This window comes from Anser anser (assembly GCF_964211835.1).
Source record: "Anser anser genome assembly, chromosome: 2".
Taxonomy (NCBI): domain Eukaryota; kingdom Metazoa; phylum Chordata; class Aves; order Anseriformes; family Anatidae; genus Anser; species Anser anser.
Genome location: NC_139721.1, coordinates 4,338,188 through 4,360,094, shown reverse-complemented (window position 1 = coordinate 4,360,094; position 21,907 = coordinate 4,338,188). Strand labels below are relative to the sequence as shown.

The 21,907-nt window shown below is 38.2% G+C and overlaps 1 protein-coding gene and 1 long non-coding RNA gene across 14 annotated transcripts in view; both read right to left on the bottom strand.

Annotated features, from left to right (window-relative positions):
- The window catches only part of PTK2 (protein tyrosine kinase 2), a 205,140-nt gene that overhangs the window by 79,617 nt on the left and 103,616 nt on the right, over window positions 1-21,907 (bottom strand). For all 13 annotated transcript variants that reach the window (XR_014580939.1, XM_083827396.1, XM_083827393.1 and 10 more), the window contains 3 exons: window positions 20,299-20,386; window positions 4,914-4,993; window positions 3,254-3,316 (listed from right to left, as the gene is read on the bottom strand). Coding sequence is in view for 11 of the 13 variants with exons in the window: in XM_083827396.1 (XP_083683522.1) it covers window positions 3,254-3,316; window positions 4,914-4,993; window positions 20,299-20,386 (231 nt within the window). In the remaining 2 variants the exon portion in view is untranslated. The remainder of the gene's footprint in view (window positions 1-3,253; window positions 3,317-4,913; window positions 4,994-20,298; window positions 20,387-21,907) is intronic.
- LOC310895769 lies at window positions 9,399-20,288 on the bottom strand. Its single transcript, XR_014580942.1, has 2 exons — window positions 15,282-20,288; window positions 9,399-14,363 (listed from the first exon to the last, which is right to left on the bottom strand). It is a non-coding gene; the product is annotated as an uncharacterized lncRNA (long non-coding RNA).

The following is a 21,907-nucleotide window of genomic DNA, read 5'->3' as shown; positions in this document are numbered from 1 at the left end:
AAGGTCTGTATGCAACAAACTTGGAAGAAATTCTTATGCAGAATACAACGAAACACAACTCTTACTTAAATTTGTTAATAAAGTATTCTAGGTTAGACTGCAAATTTATTTACTGTAGGAGAATTTAACATAAGGAGCACAGAGATTTAATGCCAGGGTCAACAACAAACGATGGGTACCTATACATAAGAGAAGCATTATAAACCACAGCACACAAACAGCTCTTTAAACAACCCTACAAACTCTTTCCTCTCTCTCCTCAGCTGCAGTACATGGGGATAAACCACAACAAATCAGTCCTCCATATTAAGAACTCCAACATCTATTTTCTGATTGCCAGTAAGAAATAATTAGCAGTGAGATCCCGGTTCATACAGTTTTACCAGCTTTGTGTTTAACCCATCTACTCCATCCTACTTGCGGACTTAAATGCATTTTTTTTTTTCATGTATAAACTTCAATAGGATTAATAAAATACCAACTACAAATAGATGATACTGCTTGTCGTATACTGATAAGCAGCTCTAGGCAGGACATATCTTCATTTTTATTTTTCATCTCAATTAAAGTTACATCAAAAAAAGTAATGTTAGATTAACATAATAGACTTTAACATGCTCTTTACAAAATTGTGGATGCAGCTGTTTCTTCATATAGCTCCCATTTGTATACTGGTAATTATCCCTGCTCTGTGCTAACAGGCTTCACATTTATTATGAAAAAATTCTTCTTTCATTACATGAAGGCCCAACTATTAAAGGCTACTTAACAGTTTGATTCTATCTACCATTTCCCATCCAGATTTGGTCTTGTATGAAAATTTGATCAAAGATGAATATACATCAAATAGACATCTGACAAAGACAGGCAAGAAGCAATCACACGAAATGCAAAAAAGTGCTATTTAAAAATTGCACTCAGCTGGTTAAGTGCCTCATGATGTACTAAAACTAGCAAAAAAAAAAAAGGAAAGAAACAAAAGGCCTCACTTGAGAAATAAATATTAATTGTGTAAGAAAACCTTTATAGGCTAATTAAGGTGATAAGATCAAATGAGTACATTTTGGGGATCACTGGCACTTTTTGCACACTCTCACAACCTTATAATTATCTACAGCCACTTTAAGATGCTTTTATCCTCTATCTCTCCCAGCTGAATCCCATACAAAACACACTTTGTTTCAAACAATGTAAAAAATAAAATAAAATCCTGAAGTGCACAATTCAACATTTCCTTTTTTTTTTCATGGCATTAAGCTTTTACATTTTGCACATCATGGTTTTGCTTCATTTTCTTCCTGCATTTCACAGCAGCGATTATGTTAAAACCTACCAAAAGAGTTATTGTTTGGAAAACACATGCATTGAAAGAGACAAGTCATTGTTAAAATGGAAGCAGCCCCATGCTGAGTCCTACAGGAGCTCTTACCTGTTGTAATTCTTAATTAAAACTTGTGTCATCTGTTACAACCCTTGTTTCCTTTGCCTCATTGCTTCCCAAGTTATTAACCTCATTACTAACATCTGCACTTCACGAGTTGCCAAATAACTGTCTAAATATTCTCAAGTTCTTGCTGAAATATATATATATATATACTGCAAGTGCTGCAAGTCACATACTCTATTTCACAGGAGGATGACATGATCAGAACCTTCTTCAGGCCACAGTACTTTCGTATATTTTTATATAGCATTTTAGCCTTGTCTAACCGTTCATACTGTTCATCTCAGCCCTTTCTCATTTTGTTATGAGTTCCCTCACTCAGCACATTTCTACTGGCAACTATGACAAAAAACTGAAGTCCTTCAAAAAAAAAATAATTCAAACAAAAGCAGAACTTCAGAACGGCTGCACAAATAGAGGAGCATTATATAAAATTCAATTTATCCTTCTGAATTAACAGAAGAATAACTGTTTTCCATTTAAAAAGATCGAAAACAGTTGGGTTTTTAAACTGAAGCTGTCTCTATTATGCTCAATCTGGAATATCTACTTCTAAAGACTAATTCACAGATTCCAACCACAAACAAATCTAAGCAGGGTCAAAAAAGCCAGTATGGGAGCTCTGCTCTCCCTCTAAAATACTCAACTATATCTTCCAGATTTGATAGCATTCAAACTCAGAGACCACGTTTGGAAGTTTAGGTCTCATCAATTTGCTCACAATAACCCCAAGAGGCAATGTTAGACGAGGGGACCTAGAAAATCCTGGCTGTGTGTTCAGTACAACCACCTGGGAACATTAATTATACAGAACAACCTCCTGTCACAGTATGCACATGCAGCATGGTCCATCTGCAGTAAAATTGTGAAGACAGGGAAACTTTCGAGTGGAGCATCTGAGGAGGGTGTTATTGTTGCAGCCTAACAAACAGGCAATTCCCAATTTATCTTTACCCATTAAAACGATATGGTTTCCTCAAAATACCTTATAAATATTCATTGTGAAGAAAATACTGATAATCCAAAATACTCTTAATTTCACACCTCTACAGGTCAGCAGAGTTGTTTTATTAAAAACATAATAAAAATACAGACTTCATTGCTACACCAAACTTTTATCCAAAGTTTTTGCTATGCTGTAGAACGTATTTTCACAAAGATAATTGAAGATCTCACAGGGCTACGTATGTATGGAACACAGTTCCACTAAATTAACACAAATAAAATCTATCTTCAAACCCTAAAACTTTAAGGAATTTGGAATTTTTTGGACTGAATCAAATACGCCACGATTACTCCTCCAAAATCTTTTAGTATAAAGATGCTTCTTGGTCATCTTAAAATTTGTGATACATATAATAATCAACTTGTTAACTACAATTCAGCAAGTTCACATACTTAGCAAATAAAAGGAAAAAATGATACCTCAAGCATTTCAGGTAATTCAAACTTTAGCACGGATTAATCACCACTGAAGAATGCAGCTATGCACAGAAAATCATTTAGGAACAAGTACAATTTAGAACTAGACTTGTTGATCCCAGAGACACTACTAGAACTAAAAATCATAATAAACCTCATGATCAAGTTTAAACAACTCAACCCTATTTCCCTCTACCAGCTGAACGTGTTCTTCCTATTTCCATATTTTGGTTGGTTTCATCAACTTTTTTTTTATTTAATGTACTCAAAAATCTCAACAATCTTCATGAAATAAAAAATAACAATGGAATCTTTCTTTTATGGACCTGAATTTCATTTATCTGATTAAGAGACAGTTTGAACCTCCAGCTGGAACACAATACTTACTCTAACACTTCATAGTTGGACTTCTTTTCTAATGCATTGCCTCTCATCTCTCCGTAGGATCTCCTGAAGTCAGGAAGAATATTTGAAAGCAATAATTATTGCAAGACCCAACCTAAAACTACAATACCAACATAATCAAACCTTTCAGAGACTTACCATTAGAAACCATTGGCAGAATGAATTCAAATATAAGTGTTAGTACCTTATTAACCTACCTCAATACAAGATATTTTTTTTTTGACAAAATAATTTCAGGCAAGGAACATTGCATGGGACAATACCAGCACTGCATTTTCAGAACCACTTTGACGAAGCCTAACTACCAAAAGAAGAAATTTAAGCACTCCTTCAGCAGCTCCTTTCCACCTCTCCCAGTATCTCCTTCTTTTTCAACAGCACTTGTGTCTGGGCACGTAACGGGGAGAAGAACCAGAGGAAGTGGCCAACGATAAGAGCCAACAGTTTCAATCCAGAGATGCTCAAATCACCAGCTCAAAAAATAAAAAAAAATGTGAGAATGAGTGGCTGTTGTAGGGAGAGGGCTGGGAGCGTTGTTTTCACTGACAAAGGGGGCCACTAATACTTAAAATAAAGTCTTAGTAGTCATCTACTAGAAATGCCTCACCGAGGTGAAAACGTGCTGAAGAACCACAGCATGCTCAGCATGCTACCAAGAGAGCCATGGAAAGAGGGATTTGGCTGACAAGATAATCGTGGATTAGAATATTCGTTGCACGTTCTGAAATAAGGCACTGGTAGTTTTGTCAGCGTGGAAGGATGTGCAGGTACACAATTTGTTTTTTCTGGGGCTACCAGCAAAACTTACAGCAAGGACATCAGGTTTTCCCTAACAGTGTCCAGGCAATTTCACAGACCAAAATTCTGTTTTATTTTGCAAAATTACTGTTCAAAGGACACTTATTCAGTGCTAACAAGTTTACATGTGCCATTAATTTTTTATCAGTTTTACTACTTTCCTAGTGTCCCTGTGCGAGACAACAGTGTAACTAAAGAAAATGTTTCAGGCTGTAAATTCTTATTTGATAATAAATTAGCAAAAACCAAAAAACAAAACAGGAGTTTCAAAAGCTGTGCTGGGAACTCTCTCAAGGATCTACTAATCTGATAAACTTATCTTTATTTTCCAGCTGTCCATACAGTTGACAAGAACCCCCCCCCCCCCCAAATCCCTAAGATTTAATCATTTGAAAACAGCACATTAAAACTGAGTAAATGCAGAGAGGAAAGGTAGCAGCATTTATCCTAAACATTATTTAGCTGTAGGATTTATATATTTATTCTTATTTATAGAAGCACAATGACAAGACTTTTTGCTAAATAAAACCATGGATGCATTTTTATTTTAATGTACATCACTGTCCTCTACAGGTTTTTGAATTATTCAGATGAAAAAATCATCCCAAGAAGGCAATATCAAGAGGTAATTAAAATTTTATAAATAATTTTAATCTAAAGATCACCAGAAATTGGTTACAATGTGGCCTACTTAGTTTTTCTTCCAACTACTTCGTAGCAAAAAGTCTGATGATGTTTTATTCAGCTATATTAGCCAGAGATCTATGAACTACGAAGAGTTTCAAAATTAATGTATATATTCTACCAGAAACGTGTTGAATAATAGATGAAATTATCAGCTTACCTGATTTCAAGGCAACCTAGTTTCAAAGCAATTTCCTGGTCCACTTGATCTGCTATTTCTAACATATAGTCATTTTTCACCTACAGCAAAAGAAGCAGGTACGTATCACAGAAAAATCAGTTCAGTGCTGATACAGACGAAAATGCTGCCCAAACATCTTTGGGATAAACTTATCTTAGGTTTAACTTTTTGGAGTCTTTATTTACAGTGCACAAAAAGAAGCCATATTTATATTATCAGCAAATGAGCCGCACTTTTGTAAGAAACTTATTTCAACTGCAATGAACTTGGTAAAAAAATAATCTACATCCATATTACTTATGCTTTATTAAATCAAATGAAAATCTTCAAAGGAGCTGAGCACATGGTCACCCCTGCATTCAAGATACGTGAATGTGTGCTCTACTCTTGAACCATTTTGGTCAACAGTTTTTAATTTCGTAGGTGCATAAAACATATAAATATCCATGCACTGCTGTGAAAACAAAAATAGCTGTAAGTAAAAATAGTGGCATGTGAAAATCATATTCCATATTGACTTGAAATAATGTTTGAACTAGCAACAAGGAGACACAAGCGTAAATAGATGGGTGCCATCTGCAGTAGGAAAGCAAACAGGCCAGGAGCGTGCTCCAACACTGAAACCAAATGCTACGTTTGGCCATCGTCTTCGCTCCTGAAGAGGACGGTTGGGCCAAACCAGTGCATTTGGAGCACTGGGGGCACACGGCGTCCCCAGGTGAGCTGGGGACAGTTGAGAAGTGGGATAAATTGCCATGCACAACCTCTGTGCCACGGAGCACACCAAGTGCTCAACAGGATGGACTACGGTGGGTCAAAGCCTCGCCGCATGTCCTGGACTTGATTCATTTACCAACATCAGCAGAGGTAGCAAGAGTGCTTTTGGGGTAGTACTTTCACAACACTGCAATAAGTTATTTGTACAGTTATTAATAAAAAGGACAGAGAGAGGGAACAGAAGTAGTGCTGAAGAACTTAACTCTGCAAATCCCATCTTCCACGCAACAGACATTTTTTCACCAGTAACATCTTTACAGAAGCATAACTTTTTTTTATAGCTCACATTATGCTCTATCTCATGAGATCATAAACTTGATATTATGATCCTAAAGCCTCTTGTTGCAGAAAGTCCTGAATTACCATAAATATGACAATTGCAGATCAAAGAGGAGATTATACACTGCGAGAGAAATACACTTCATGCAATATTTTTTGAGTGATTCCAAGTTGTAAGAAAAACTGTTTCAAACTGCTACCGCTATGAAATTCATAGATTAAAAGATATGGAAATCCGGCAGCAGATTCAACAGCTGGAGGTCATCTCCAGGCAGCATCTGCGCAGTAAAATATTAGTATGCAGCAGTCCCCCCATCAGCGTAACAGCTGGATCCAGCCTGAGACTAAAATGCAACAAATGCAGGAGACTTTCCTAGATATAAAGTGCACAAACATTTTTAATTTATTACTGAAAGATGGTGAAGAAGGAATATGATAACTACATTCTCACTCCTACGCGGTTTATTACAAAAGCTGCAATATCAGGAAAAAGCTTCTCACGTTGGGACTCAATATGTTGACAAAATAGTAAGTTTTTAATCCTTAATTCAATTCTAACATACTAGAGTTGACAATTAGAAAGGAAAAGTCAAAGACTTGACTAAGTGCCCTTCAGCATTATGTAGTTTGCAAAACATATACACACATGGAAATACGATCGTTGTTTTGTGCTCCCATGATAGTAATACACAAGATATGTAGAATTAATGACTATTTCTTTCTTCGTAAAGTTTACAGTAAAACAAAACAAACCCCTCTTGTATTTGATTCCTGTTTGAGTTTTTCTGGTAACGTTTACCAAGATTTATCTGATTAGAGGTTAAAAAACCCCAGCACCCAAAAACCACAGACTGCATATATCTGATAAATACAATGGCTGAAAGTGATACAAACTCGGAGAGAGAAGCCTCTTCCGGGAAGTCGAGATGCTTTGATTCTGTATTTTCATTCAAAGGCATGAAGCTTTCCGTGCAAAGAGTCCTACGTGTTAGCCAAGTAAACAGACATTGCTCAAATGGAAGTAACATCTAATTTGTGAAGTCATGTACAAAAAAAACCCATCAATTAGAAAGAACGGTCAGTTATACGACCACAGATACCATCTACAACATGGGTCATGTTACCATCTACTTATTTATATTTATAGAGTGGATATATTCCATTCAATTGAAAGACACTGCAGTTATTTTCTGCAGAAGGAATTTAAAGAGCCTGGCTCCATTCTCTTTGCACCCTTGCTTCAGGCATTTAAAGAACCCTGGAAGGGACCTGGAAGTCCTGGAAGGGACCTCCAAAGATCATCATGTCCAACCTTCTATGGGAGAAGGAAGCCTGGATGAGATTGTCCTCATTGTCAAAAAAGTATTTCTTAAATATGCTGGTAAAATCCCCCTGAGCCTTCTCTTCTCTAGGCTGAGCAGTCCCAGCTCTCAGCCTCTGCTCACAGGAGAGATGCTCTTGTCCCTTCATCATCCTCATGGCCCTTTGCTGGACTCTCTCCATCAGCTCCAGGCCTTTCAAAGTCATTACAAAGCCTTTAGGCATCTCCAAGGTATTTGGAAATCAAGAAATTTGGGCACCAGCCCGTACTGCTCAGCATCATGAAGTGCCAAAGCAGGAAGAAGTGTGCAAATGACAAAAAAAAGGAAGACATTTTGAGCAGTACTTCTCTTGACTAGTATCTACGTTCACTTGTCATCCTACTGCAGAATTGCACCTGTTTGCAATGGTGTAATATTCCTCTGTGGGAAAATCTTCCATTTCCAAGGTTTTGTTCGACTTTAAATCAGAAGTACCATCTAGATGTCTCTGCAAACAGCTCAATGTAACTATTTAAACAGAAAATTAAATTAGAACTTGTGTTCATCAGTAGGGATATGAATCCAGTCCTACACTAAAACTGTCAGGCACAAGCTCAGGCCATTTAAATAGAGAATATAATTTTCAGACTCCTGTGTTATTACCACAACCAACCTCTGCAGTGCACACAGATGGCAAACAGCAGGCTGGTACTCCCTGTTTGCAGGTCTGCATGGGGACATAAGAAAAATAAGAGACAAAATGAAGAGGTGAACTCTAAGTGAGTTCAGTTCCTATATGGATGCCTGTATTCCAGAAATGAATCAAGTTAAAAGGAGCTATAACCAACTTACTTCTTGTTTATATCATCCATAACGAGGTTTAATGAACTTTAATGGCACTTTAAATACAACCTTTCATTTCAATCTCCTACCTTTTCTAAGCATTCACCTTTATGTATAGTCCAAATTACTTCCCTGAAGAAGCTACCATAGCTGTTCACGAAATCCCTCACCTAGTCTGCCTTACATCCACCCAAATCAACCATCCATCGGCTAACTCACTTACCTTTAATTATTTTGTTGAAATACACACCGATTTTTGAACCATTTCAACAACTTTGCATCACCAGCAGACTTCACAGCGCTGTTATCTACCCCTTCCTCGAGGCATTCACACCACAAAGGGCCTGCCTGTGGCAAAGCATTTTCTCAACACTGCCATATAAAATTTCCCCTTGCAGACCCGATGCTAATTTGAGGCTACTAGAATATATGATGATCAAATTTTTATTCGTTTATCTTCACAGCTCATTGCCTGGTGGGTCCCAGTACTGAAATAATTCATTTGTTAAGCTAAACAGTTTAAGAACATCTTCAGTTTCATACAAACAAATTTAAAAATGCTGCTAGCCTCAAGTAACTAGTAGTCCATAAATAAATAAGCAACATTAACCAAACACTTAACATTTGGGTTTTCTTTCCCCTTGCCCTCTGGCTTGGGAGCTTTCACAAATTCCAGTCATGTTTTCCCTGCCCGACTCTGCAACTACAAGCACCAGAACTCAACAAAAATAATTTAAAAGCCCTCCTGATCTCGACAATTTGGAAGAAAAAATAAGCATTGTGAAAATCCTCAGCTTATTTGCAAGACAAAAGTGAGGCATTTTAACCATATTCTAATAGGCAGCCAGATATTTGCCTACTTGACTGCATAATTTTGTTAGTGTGACAAGCAGAAAAAAGGAGGTTTTTTGTTTTGCACATCCCAGTCTGGAAGAGATGGACAAACACGGATATTTCACAAAGGTGGAGTAAATCAAGAATATTCCCATATCCTCACATTTCAGCCCAAAAGAGACTCTTGCCTGCAGGTTTTCTGTATGTTTTTTTTTTTTCTGAAGTTCTTTGGTGATATGGAGTTTCAAGTCTGTCAAAGCCACCCCAGTATTCAACTGGAAGAGTAGAATAAAAATGCCTTCATCTACATGCAAATGGACATGAAAACACAGAAAAAAAAACAACTCTCCAATTTTCACAAGTGACCAATGTCAGCATTCACAAAATCAGTCATGACATCCTCTCATAAAAATGAAGAGCCGCCACTTGATTATCATAAAGCACTGCATATTCATCTGTTTATTTTTATTTTTAAACTTTGGCAAGTATACAAAGTCATACAAACTTCAGAAAGCCTAAGGCCATAATCTTGCGGTCTAATTCGATTGAACAACGTTCTATTAGAGATAGCAAATATAATAAATTGATAGAAGAAATTAAATTTCTGCTTTTTTCAGAAACCTGACTGCATACATTCTTCTTTAAGTTTCAGTAAGTTTAAGAAGAAAAAAAAGCAGATTTGATTTCTGCTCTCAGAATATTAATGAGAACTTCTCTTATCACCTTTTCTTGCCTATTGTCTTTGAGATCAATGCATGAACTAATGCTCACACACAGACTGGAGAAGAACTTTGTAAGAGTTTCAGCATGTTTTGCATAACATCAAGGAAAGAGCTGAGCAAATATTAAATGGAAGAGACACAAGAGATAATTTAATGGCAATTAAGCGTGCTGCCACAAAGCAATCGAATAGTTTTAATAGAATTCTTCTGTGTTTGCTCAGTTATGACTTTTATTATTGTTGTTAATAGAGTTAAATGAGAGATATGAGTGGTTTTGTATTGTTTTTGTTTGTTTTTTAAGAGAAAAAGGGGTTTATTCTTAAGAGCAGAAAGCCTAAGATACGTCTAAAACCCACAAAAATAGAACTCTTGACACATTGGAAGAACTTGACTAGTTTTTCCTGGTTATTACCAAGTCAGATGTACATTAAGCGGGAAGATGACTCCTGATCTGTGGTCCTTGGAGATAGGGTTATATCCAAAATCATGTTCCCCCTCAGCACTGCCCTCCTCCTAGGCACGTGCAGACCTCTACTTACGGCTTAGAAGTTCAGATATATCCTCCTGGAGGAGGACTGAAGAGTATGCACCAAGATCTACACAATATTCAAGGATATGAAGTCTCACTGGTGTTGCTCTCTTCCCCATTTTAATGGCTCCACGTGGGATCTCTCCAAAGGCTAAATCAGAAAAATGCCTAGTACATTATTTAATTTACCTAGTTTACGTTACTTAATTTACCTAGATCGTAAGAGAATACTAATTTATATAAACATGTCTCACAACCTGATTTTGAAAAAGCCACTCAAAAAGCCAACCAGCCAAACACGAAAAAGCAAAGCAGCAACCCAACCAACCCAACGAAGCCTTTAAAGCACTCCTGCTAAGCTGGCGTGAATTGATTTGGTTTATGCTGCCTGTAACACAATCATGTCTCCACGTACATTTTGCATTCTAGCAGACTGTGCTTATCTGACCCGGTGGAGGAAACTCTACTGGAAAACAAATTTTAAAGGAGGCTGAAGAAAAAAAGAATTTCTTGCTACAAATTGCGTTGTCGACTTTAACCACCTCTTCCCTTGGATTTGTTTGAAAATGTTCCAATAAGTTTAAATCAGATTTATGGGCAAGCAGGTGTATACTTCAGGTGTAAAGGATCCTGTAGTGTAAAGGAAATTCAGACTACTCCACACTTCTAGATGAGTACTACAATCCGAGCGTTAACATAACTATACCTGTATTTGCCCACTCACAGGCTGATGAGTAAGAATTTAAGCACAACCTGTGCTTCATGTTTGTTCTTAAGCTCTTGGTCATAACAACTACAGTCTGCTGCAATGAAGGGATGAAATATGTGAAAACCACCAATGTGAAGCAGAAATGCACTTCTCAGAGGTAGGAAAAAAGTCTTTTACAGGCCCTGATAAAATAAAAGGTGGAACAAAACTGAGAACCCACGCAATGTACACTGCCTATTCAATAAATATGTGGTTAGAAAGGGCAGTAACATTTAAAACAAACAAGAATGTCAAAGTCCAACATAATCCTAAACCACAATATATTTGACATATTCATGTCCTGATAGTCAGCTAGAATTCCCCCATTTTTTTTAATTATGTTTATTTTCTCGCCAATATTTACCTTCTGTTCTCTGCAATGTATTTTTTTCATCAATATTCTTCACTGGCTGGCAAGAACACAGTTATCTGTTAGGATTCTAAGTCTTTTCAACAATAAAAGTTCAAAGATAGTGTGAAATCATACAAAAAAGGAGGTGAACACTGAACCACGAACTAATAAGCTTTTTCCACGAGGAAGACAGGCACGCAAACAAAAAGCCCGGTTTCGCTGGACCAGTTTCATTTCTGATGTCAGACTTTTAAAATATTTGTTCTTTTACATGAATGGACAAATTACTGATGGTGTAACTTGTAAACTTCTCAAAATTTACTAGGAAATAATTGGCACTTTGCTAGCTATATCAATGGCGAGCTATGAATGGTTCCAGCTGGTACAATTTAAAACAAAAATTGGAGACAGGGGAAAGCCCATGTTTGTGAAGACGGAGAAATTAGAGAATAGCCCTGTGCTAGCACACATGATCTAAGAAGAAATCTATCACGGGCCTCGTATTTTATATACCAGCTGCTACTTTCAAAAGCCATCTGCTTCATTTTTCTGCACGCGAGTTTTCTGATGCAGCTGCAGTATTTCAGAAAAACGTTCACTCGGGCTGACAAGCCATCCTGCCAGTGCAGTTCATAAAAACACCATGTGGGATTTGAATTTCTTTATTAAGAACAAGAGTAAAACCATTCTGAACCGAGTACTGAACTCTTTCCAGGAGTTTAGAAATTAAATAAAAGCCTACTTGTTATGTCTTTAAAATATTTTTTGGTTTAAATTTTGTTTATATCCTAAAACAAAAAAAAACACGGTTGAATACAATTATCAAACTTTCTACTGAGTTTTGTTTTCAGGTATAAATACTGTGAATATTCTTTAGCTACAATGCTATCAAAAGCTGGCTAAAAACAAGCAAATACCAATAATTAGCCTCTGCGCTGGCTCTCCCATCTCATTTAATGTTAGCAAGGAATTTCCCACAGGATAATCTCCAATTTTTCAGGACAGTTTAAAATTAAGCAATCTATTTCTCTTGCTATACTTTCACTGTCTGTGACCTACTTTTACAACTTAGGTTTTTAATTTTATTTATATATATGTTTTTTGGGGGTACTGTTTTATAAACTGTATTTAAACAGCACTTCAGTGGTAAAAGACCTTCTGAAGAGTTAAAAGCATAACCAAAAAAACCACCACCACAACACAAAAATGTAGATAAACAAAGAAACCAATTGTCTTCCATACTCCCATTTAGTAAGCAGCACAGGAGTTGTCATTAGAGTAGTTTAACGAAGCGTGGAAGACAAAAATTAAATTATACCACTTTCTCCTTAGGCAATGTGTTCTGTCCACAGATTTTCAGCTGGTGTTTTTGTTTTACATTCAGAAATTAGTACCGGCGGTTGGTTAGTGATATCTGTATTAACAACCACAACTCTCCTCCTTCTCTTCCTCTACTTACAATAATTCTTTCTTCTCCTTTTTAACAGCTTAGGTGTGTTCTAGCTCCTGTGTTTAAAGGTTTTAAGTTTCTGAAAGGCGTTTGGGTCCAGAACACCTCAAGGCATCAGCCTGCAAAGCTCATCTTCAGCAGCTAGTTATGTGCCCAAGACAATTAGTGAAGCACATAGCACATTTCTTTTCCCTGAAACCTGGCATTAAAAATTAACCAAGTTACTCGGTGTTCACGTTCAGATTGCATTTCATTTCCTACTTACTGCAGGTAGCCCACCTAAGTCCACCACAATCCATGTCACAGCTCCTCCCACCAGAAATAATCATCTCAAATATTCTGTGTTTTTGGTTGTAATGTGTTGTGCAGCGTAAAACAGACTGCCAAAAAGCTGAAGCACATCCTGGGAGAGATAAAGCATCAGATGAATGTGGAAATGTCCCACTCCGTAATTGTTTATAATCACAAGACTGCAAAAGGAGATGGCTCTGCACTACAGAGTCAAAATAATCAAACTGAGATACGACTTTGCTTTGAGAGAGTAAGGTCCCAACCCACACTGCTATAGCTTCAGAAATCTTATGCAAAATTAACCCTCGAAGATTTGTGCCTCATCTGCTTTGAATGAAGTACCATATGCACAAAAACCCAAAGCAGGCTTCTAATGTCATCAGTATTTTAGGAGCCTCCTTAATAATTGTAATGGTAGACTTTAAAATGCACACAGGAGGAAAAGGCGTATGTGGGAGCTCTCTACCCCTATTTACCCATCTGATAATATTAGACTTATTATAGAAACTAAGGCTACATTAGGGAAAATTAAGGCTTCAGCCATTTCTCGTGGAGCTAAAAGCACAGATTCGGTATCGGGATAACATTCATTTGCCATCTGCCCTCAGCTGCTCCTCCTCTTCATCTTCCAAGGTCACAGTCTCTATATTATCTAGAGGTGATCTTTGACATCTCTAACTAATTTTGGAAGCCCCTATGTTAATAATAAGGGCATTAGAGGTAGGGAGAAAAAAAAAAAATCAACTTCTGACGAGGCATTGTTTGGGACAGAATGGCTAAAAATGATCCCTTCTGTCAGGGAGGGCTGATCTCCAGATGTCACCGCAATATCCACTGCTGCTCGGAGATCTTCGATAAAGTAGGACTATACACTCGGGAGCCATATAGCACTCAACCTACTAAGCACGCCTTGCTAACAGCTAATTTTATACTCCTCCCCTCCGACACACGACTTTGCTTTTCCAGATCAAACGAGTCCAAGGATCAATGCGATTTACATTTTGGTTGTCTGATGGATGTTATATACACCATAATCCGCTCATCACAAGAACATTTGGTTCAGGACACCGAGAAAGATGTACGCACGCACCAATACGTGAAAATCTGTGCTATCTTCAATTTATGGCCTCAAGTTAACAGCCACTCACATACGACCAAAAGCAAGCCCACAAGCACTATTTTCTCTACTTCTGTTGACAGGTGGAAGTTTAAAATCAAAGAAGTCCTTTTTCTTCAGGCTGCGCTCGACTAGTGAAGAAGGATTTGGGAACACAAGCGTGTTTCACATTCCTGGCATACGGCCCTGCTAACAGAAAGCAGACGTTTGACACAACATTTGGAAGATACAGAAGCACAACCGTACAAACAGCAAGACCTGCAAGAACATCAGCGTAGTTACAAGGCTGTAAATCAACCGTTATAGGGAAAAAAAAAGGAGTACTTTATGAGGAATTGTGAATTTCGGCAATTTGAAGAAACTGACCCCTGTAAAGGGTACCTCGCTTATAATTACTTTTACAAGCTGTAAAGAGCAGACAGGTGATGTTCAGTTAGATTTATCTTTTCACTTTCTAAGCAGCTGCAATTCTTACATTTATTACCATTCCGCCTTAGGGCACAGTTTTGTGTGTCAACCATTAACTCTTCTTGAAGGATTTTATTTTATTTCCAACAGGCTGCTAATATAAGGAACAACACAAACCTTTCCTCCTATGTCCTTGACTCTCTGCAAAGCTTTTACTATCAAAGTCATTTGCTTTAGGTCTCCCCTATTTTTATTACAGTATAAGAGATGCTGGTATTTAATTAGGTTAAAGAGTCTAATTCCCAGCCTGCACTTCAAATTATATCTCAAGCACCAAAGCCTTATAAAACTTTAATCGTTATTATAGCAATTGTCCCGACTTAAAAATTTCTTACGTTTCCTCCAAAATGTTGGGGGACAGCATTATAAAAATGGTATTTTATTTGCATATATTTCTCTAGAACAAAATAAGAGAGAATTTTCATTTAAGGAAATTTCACTTAAGGAAATGTATTTTAATTGGTAACTTTACCTTCACAAATACTGCAGCAACAGAACAAAAAAATCCCATTGCCCACAAGAAACTGTCTCATTTTTCTTTGTAGTACAGAACTTTTTGTTTTAAACCAGAAAACTACCAGCACTTTTCCTTTTTTTTTTTTGAAAGAAGGGATGCCACTTCTTATGAAAACAAACCTGCACTGTAATTGCCAAGTGAAACAGAATTCAGCTCTGTCTTTCCAGGGCATCACGTAGCTGCTCTAACTTCGAGCTCACTCCCCTTCTGCTTGCAATTCCTCCTCTTATGCATACATAAAGTTTGCCTCATATAAAAAAGCAAAATGAAAACCAGTCCTACGGTCTCCTTGCTCAGATAAACAGACACTTCCATGCCACGAGCTAAAAAAAGACAGCACAGAGAAAAAATGGACACTGATAAAAAAGACTTTTTCTTGTTCTTTGGGATCGAACCCCCCCCAAAAGTTACAAATCTTCTGTTGGAAGCACAGGGACGGCAACAATGGGACAGCTGATGCCCAAGAGCTGGTTACCCCCCACTCTCATCCAGATGCTTATTCCCTTTTCATCAAGGGATAAACCAGCTCCAATTACTGTGGCCTAACATGTTATTCAAGGATAAACGTGGGCAGGCTCTTACCCCACAATCAAAGGCAGGCGGTTCAAGTAGCTTACGTCTGATTTTAATTATATGAATGCTTTAAAAATCTGTATTCTACCTTGATGTGAGACACGGTTTTCGGTCCTCATTCAGCTATTAAGCCATGAGCCTTTATTCCACCTCCCAGCAGCGTTATCACTGGACCAGAGGGAGAGGAAGACACTTGCAACGAATCCCAACCAACACTTTTTTTTTTTTTAAAGGAAATTGAAATGCTCCGAAAAGAACAAGAAAAGTGTGAAGTATAATTTTCCTGACTTGAAAAAAAATCCAGTTTTTAATTCTCCTTTTATACTCTTGTTTCATCTGAAGTCTTTACAATCAGTATATAAAAAATCATAAAAAACAGTTGAATTTATCCTTTTGAGATTTACAATACCAGTTAATAGAAAAAAATATTAGTGGGAAGAATTCATTTGCAGAAGTTTTCATTAGCAATCCTGTGTACTCGCTGTTTAGGGGGTTCAGGGTGGGTTTGGACTTCAGCCTGTTTCGGATTTGGGTATCCAACACGACAGGACACAACTGAAGACCTGCGCATAAAGCCAATACAGCATCTGCAGACTGCGTGGTTAACCTTAAAAATGGCATTTCCTAATTTTTGAAAACTTAAATCTCTCAATTCAAACACCACTGGGTGGGATGCGATTTGCCTGATTTGGCTGAAATTGCAAGCAGTTGGGTGCAAGGGAACGACACCATCAATGCAATATCACCAGCTAAATGCGCTTCTACTTCATGAAAGAGAAAGACCTCTGCAGACCTGTCCTCCGCTACCTTTGCTGCCTTCTGAATAGACCAGCAAAAAAAGAGAAAAAAAAAGAGAAAATTCAAGCACAAATCTGACCTGAGCATCACTCTCCAGCGTCCCCAGACTCAGCCTGAAATGCAGATGCTTGTGCAAACCGCACGCTATCGATATTGGTATGACTAACTCTGACATTACCAACAAGTTGCAGCATTTCCCCCCCAGCGTATTGATTTGAATCCTTTGCTGTACAGCTTGCAGAACAGGGGCACTCTCGTGAAAGGTCCCATTAAGTGCCCTGCTTTTATACTTCCAATTAGGACCGATTACGCCCACTGCAGCTGGCAGAGTGACTGCCACCGACTGCAAACGGCTCCGCTTGCAGGGTCTTGGTTTGTTCGACTCCTGGCAATAAAGAATAGGTGATGCAAATAAAGGTCACAGCATCCTCAGTATAGTCAAACGCAAGAAACAAAAAAGATTTCACATAGGAAGTACAAGCTGAAAAACTTAAATGCTTGCATCAATTTATGCAGGCACGCATCGAAGTGAATGGGAGTAGTCAGGCATGTGGGGCTGCAAACGCGTGCCAGTTCGCAGTTCAACAGCCTGGTCACTGTGGTTTGGTTCAACTGTATGAATAAACTGCATCTTCTGACAGCAATTAAGGTAACATTCTGTCATCTTTACTAATGTTCTGGGCTCTTGTGAAAGATGGGGGATCACTTGAGGACTCGGTCTTGCCCAAAATTCCAGGTTTGCAATGATATCGCTGCTCTGCAGTTAAAACTCAAGAAAATAATTGCATGACTTCTAAAATCCATGGACTTTTCATAGGTGACAGAAGCCACCAGCTTTATTTTCCTTCTCCATGACCTTTCTAGTTTGCTCTTGTACATTTTTAATCAGCCAGACAACATGTGTTTAGATGTTATCAAGACAGTAACAGGTCCTCAGCCACGTCTTGAAAACAAAGATTTAGTCACGGGCAGCATCTGGTCCTCCAAATCCTTTTCTTCATTTAAAACTCGCATGGCAAGAACTTGCTCAACGTTTACATCCATTTGAATCTTAAAACTATTACTTTGGTTTTTATTTTTTCTTAATTCTCTAACTGGGCCCTACATTCATTACTTTTAACGTAGTAAATTCTGTGCTGAAACCTCCTGGTATCTGTGCACGCATATATAATTTATATGTGCTTTGTTCTTGCCTATGCACAACACGCTGTGTCTGATGACACAATGTCTGATTGTGAAGGGTGAGCTGTGGCTAGCAGAAAAAAATGCTAAAATGTTGTGGGAATGACAATTAGAGACAAAGTGAAAAATTCTTTCCACGTCCCTCCCTGGTTTAGATCTGTTTTATGCCGCAGTGTTTTTGCTCAAAACCTTTTCCTGCATTCTTTTCCTAAGTCAGTGGGGTTACCTTACCAGACAGAAGTAACTGTCCTGATTTAGCAAGAAGCCAAGTGAGAATTATGGAGCAAAACAGAGCCAGGGACAGAGTTTGATAGCTCTCAAAGTTACACGCTTGATTTCCATGTCAACAGAGACCCAAATACCTTGCAGGACACCAGAAGGAAGTACAGTGACTTTTGAAGAACTGGATTTAGAAGTATCTCATGATAACATGAAGAAGAAAAGGGAAGAGAAAAAATATTATGTGCTATGCAGAGTAAGGAGACAAGAACCCCTGATTTTCATTTGGTAATCGGCAGAACTGAAATTCAGGGCATCATCAGATACATACAGCTGTCTGTCATCTTTGCATATCGGTTCCTGCACAGCTTCATAAGTCTTCCTGTTATTTTCAGATATTTGTACCTGTTTATAATGATTTCTCCAAATTTACTAAAAGCATCTTTGTTTACAAGTACCCCTCTGGCACTTTCAACTCCTTGCTTGAAAGAAACAGTCCCGTGAGGCACGCATGAGAAGCTGCAGGCTCACGGTGCCACCGTTTGCAAACGAAACAAATCTCTACGTACAAAGGAAAAAAAGGAAGTACACCACAAGGAATTGAAAAGACATAGCTGCTCCCCTTCCTAGGGCTGAATTGTGGGATTAAAAAAAGTAAAAAAGACAAAACCAAACGTAACTGTGTGTTCTTATCCAGATTTGGGCTGTGACAGCCAGGTGAGTTTTGTCATGCTACAATAAAAGCCACCCAAAAGAGATGGGGAGCAACCTGGGGGAGTTCTCCTGAACTCTTCCCACCTGTTGAGCAGGCAAACGATGGAGTTCAGGGAACGATCCTGAAGCTCATCACCCACTTTTGCATCATGGAAAACAAAACCCTCACACGTTTAAAGCCAGTATGAAGAAAGTCACTTGCTGCTAAAGTAGAAAGGAACATGATTTTGTTGCTCCTGCATGAACCCCTGGCGATACATAAAAGTCACTGATATCCAAGCGTATCACACAGATTGGTTAACCTGGAATGCTACGTCCAGATAAGCACTGCATAAGAATTACTGCCTTCTCAGATGTCAACTCCAGCATATATCAATTTTGTTACACATTAAAAAAAAATTACAGGTCATTTACCTAAGGCAGTAACATATGTGCGTACAATAAAGCGTAACAGATGTTTAAGAAATTAATGCCAATTAGTGATAATTCCCTATACTGACTTAAGATGAAGGATTGGACAAAGGGGCTGATTATATTTTCCTCTTTCTAGAAACTTGAAGAGAAAAATTAATCAGAATTACTGTATCCTAGTTCCTCATCTGCAAACATAAGAGGACTCTGCCTATTCACAAGGGCAGGGCATTTCCATGGTTTGCCCCAGCTCCAGATATATCCTAATTTTAGGTGATGTTGCTCAAGAATGATGGCATGTCCCAAGCAACCGACCTAAGACTGGGATATTTCTGAACCTGGCAGATGCCCCATTCTCCTGCCTCTCAGTCCTACCTTATTCTGTCTCTATTATGACATAATGTCTCATAAGGAGTCTCATAAAATGACACCTCTTAAATGATTTAGATTAAAACTGATCTTCCATACAGTAGTATAAACTATTGCTTAGAAGTATAACATAGAAATGTATCTAGTTCACAAAAATGCCACCATTAATAACAGAAACTGTTAAGCACTGGCAGTATTTCAGTGTATGAAGACAGACATCACACCACCCAGAAACTGGAAAAGACCCATCTAACGTAGTAAATCAGTAACTTTACATTTGAATTTTCAGAGAAGAACAGATTCTTAAAGTTAGGGCATACTATTACCATTCAAGTCCAAATTCCTCTAAAAAATATCCCCTCAGAAGTTTTACTTTGAGCTTCTCAGTCTAAAAGCAGATTTAAAATATTTAACAGTATAAAATGAAGATTTAGAGACTTAATTTATAGAAGTTTTACTGTTATGCAGTTTTACTAATCAAGAATACAGACTGCGAAAGGATACTCAAATCAAGAAAAAAAATAATGTGATGGGAAAAAAATATTCCATGGTTGTAGTAAAATTGCCTGCTTATTTACACTTGCAAAAAAATAAAGAAACTTGGCAATTTAATAAAGTGGTAAAAATAGAAAGCCATCTGAACAACAGTAAATTTCATCTGAGTTAAGACAACACCTGCAGAATAACCAGAAAATATTCCTCATCTCTTCAAAGAGAGAAAGATGCCATTGTTGGTTCCTTCTGATTTATATATAAAACCTTAGATTTTTACCAACTTATGTTTCTGCAACAATACATTATCCACGTATACAACGCAAGAATTTCCCAAACTGATGCCAGCAAAATAGGAAGTAGCAGAACTGAACGTACCTGCTGATAGAAAAAATTTAAAGTCGGTTTGTCCTCAGTGAACTGGTTTAGAAATCCTTTTGGCAAATACCGAATTCGCAGTTCATACCTGAAAAACAAGGACGAGAGAGTTGAACTGGTGAGATGAGCAATCATCAGGAATTCCTCACAATTAAAGACAGTCTTCAAAGTTTGTGCAAAACGAAGATAAAATCAAAATAAACTAAGGGAAATCATCTCTTTTGATCACTCAGAAAACTAAACCAAGGGCACTCAGTACCCAACATTTTGTAAGGACCCTTCTATGGGACCTTTGTATGGAAGCAAACCTAAAACCCTGGTGCCTTGCCTTCCCAAAGCTTCAGGGGGGACTGAAGCATCAGGACGCAGTGGAAACGTGATCAGGACCAGATCCATGGGAAGGGTGAACCCAGAGAGGTGATGGCAGCAGGTCACCAGCCATAACCAACGGCACAACCCCTGCAAGAGAATTTCTCTCTGGTTATCAGCAGCGTGATTCTCCACGCACAGACCCCACATCCTACAGACAAAACAAAGGCGTGCTGAGGGAAAACGGCTTAGATCCTTCTCGGATCCAGTGCTGCAATATTCACCTCTGAATTGTGCCACAGGTTTTGAAGGGATTTACCTGGAAAAAGGTTTCCTGCTTGGTACTTCATCATTAAGATGCAGCAAAAGCGGAACGAAGTGGTTTGCAACGTGGCAGTCATGTACAAGCTAACAGTGCATAATGGGTGACATTCAGATTTCCCCTTGATTCGCGATATACCAAATTTCTATCCCTTCTCAAAGCCTCAACTTCTATTTCTAAATCCTAAATTTAGCATTATTGCTCGTCCTGAGGCAAGAGCTAATGACGTTTGACACATACTGCATTCCTGCCATGAAACCCTGACAATAAACGTACTCCTCCCTCTAGGGCAAGCATCCCTCTACTTTCTTTTAGGCAAGTAATTGGGATGCCCATGACCAGGGTTTATACGGGGCTACGAGGAGTCCCACACAACAGACTGCAATGGGAAGCTGCAGGGTTCTTCTTTGCTTTGAAATCACTGGAAATACCTTGTCTGTAGTTAGAAGCCAAACTAAGGAAAATAATTAGAAACTGGAAACACGCACACACTGGATACAAACGAGGAATATTTAGAATGAAGGGTTTCCCACAGCACAGCAAGTCGTCTTGTGCATGGAAAACGATCTTCAGGCCATAGGATATAAAAGAGATGGAGGACACCACCAGGCAGAAGTCAGAAAAAGACTCAAAAGTCACATTTAATGAGCCATTTTTTGAGAGTTTGTCCATTTCACGATACATAGAGGATACCTAGCTATTCACTGAAATTTTAACTATAAGGCAAATTGTACCTGTGGGTGTTTAAGTGCCAAGGAGAGAAGGCAGCAGGCACACACGACCCAGAAGCAGAAAAGCGGAGCGCTCCCAATCACCACCTCAAATTCATCACCCTCTATCCCCACAAATTCATCACTGAACACCACTGCAGAGATTGAAATGGAACAAATCTATTTAAAAAAGACCCATTTGCACTTTTTTCTTTGCTCTGTAACCCAGTATGATTTATTCGTCCTTCTACATTTTAATATCAACACC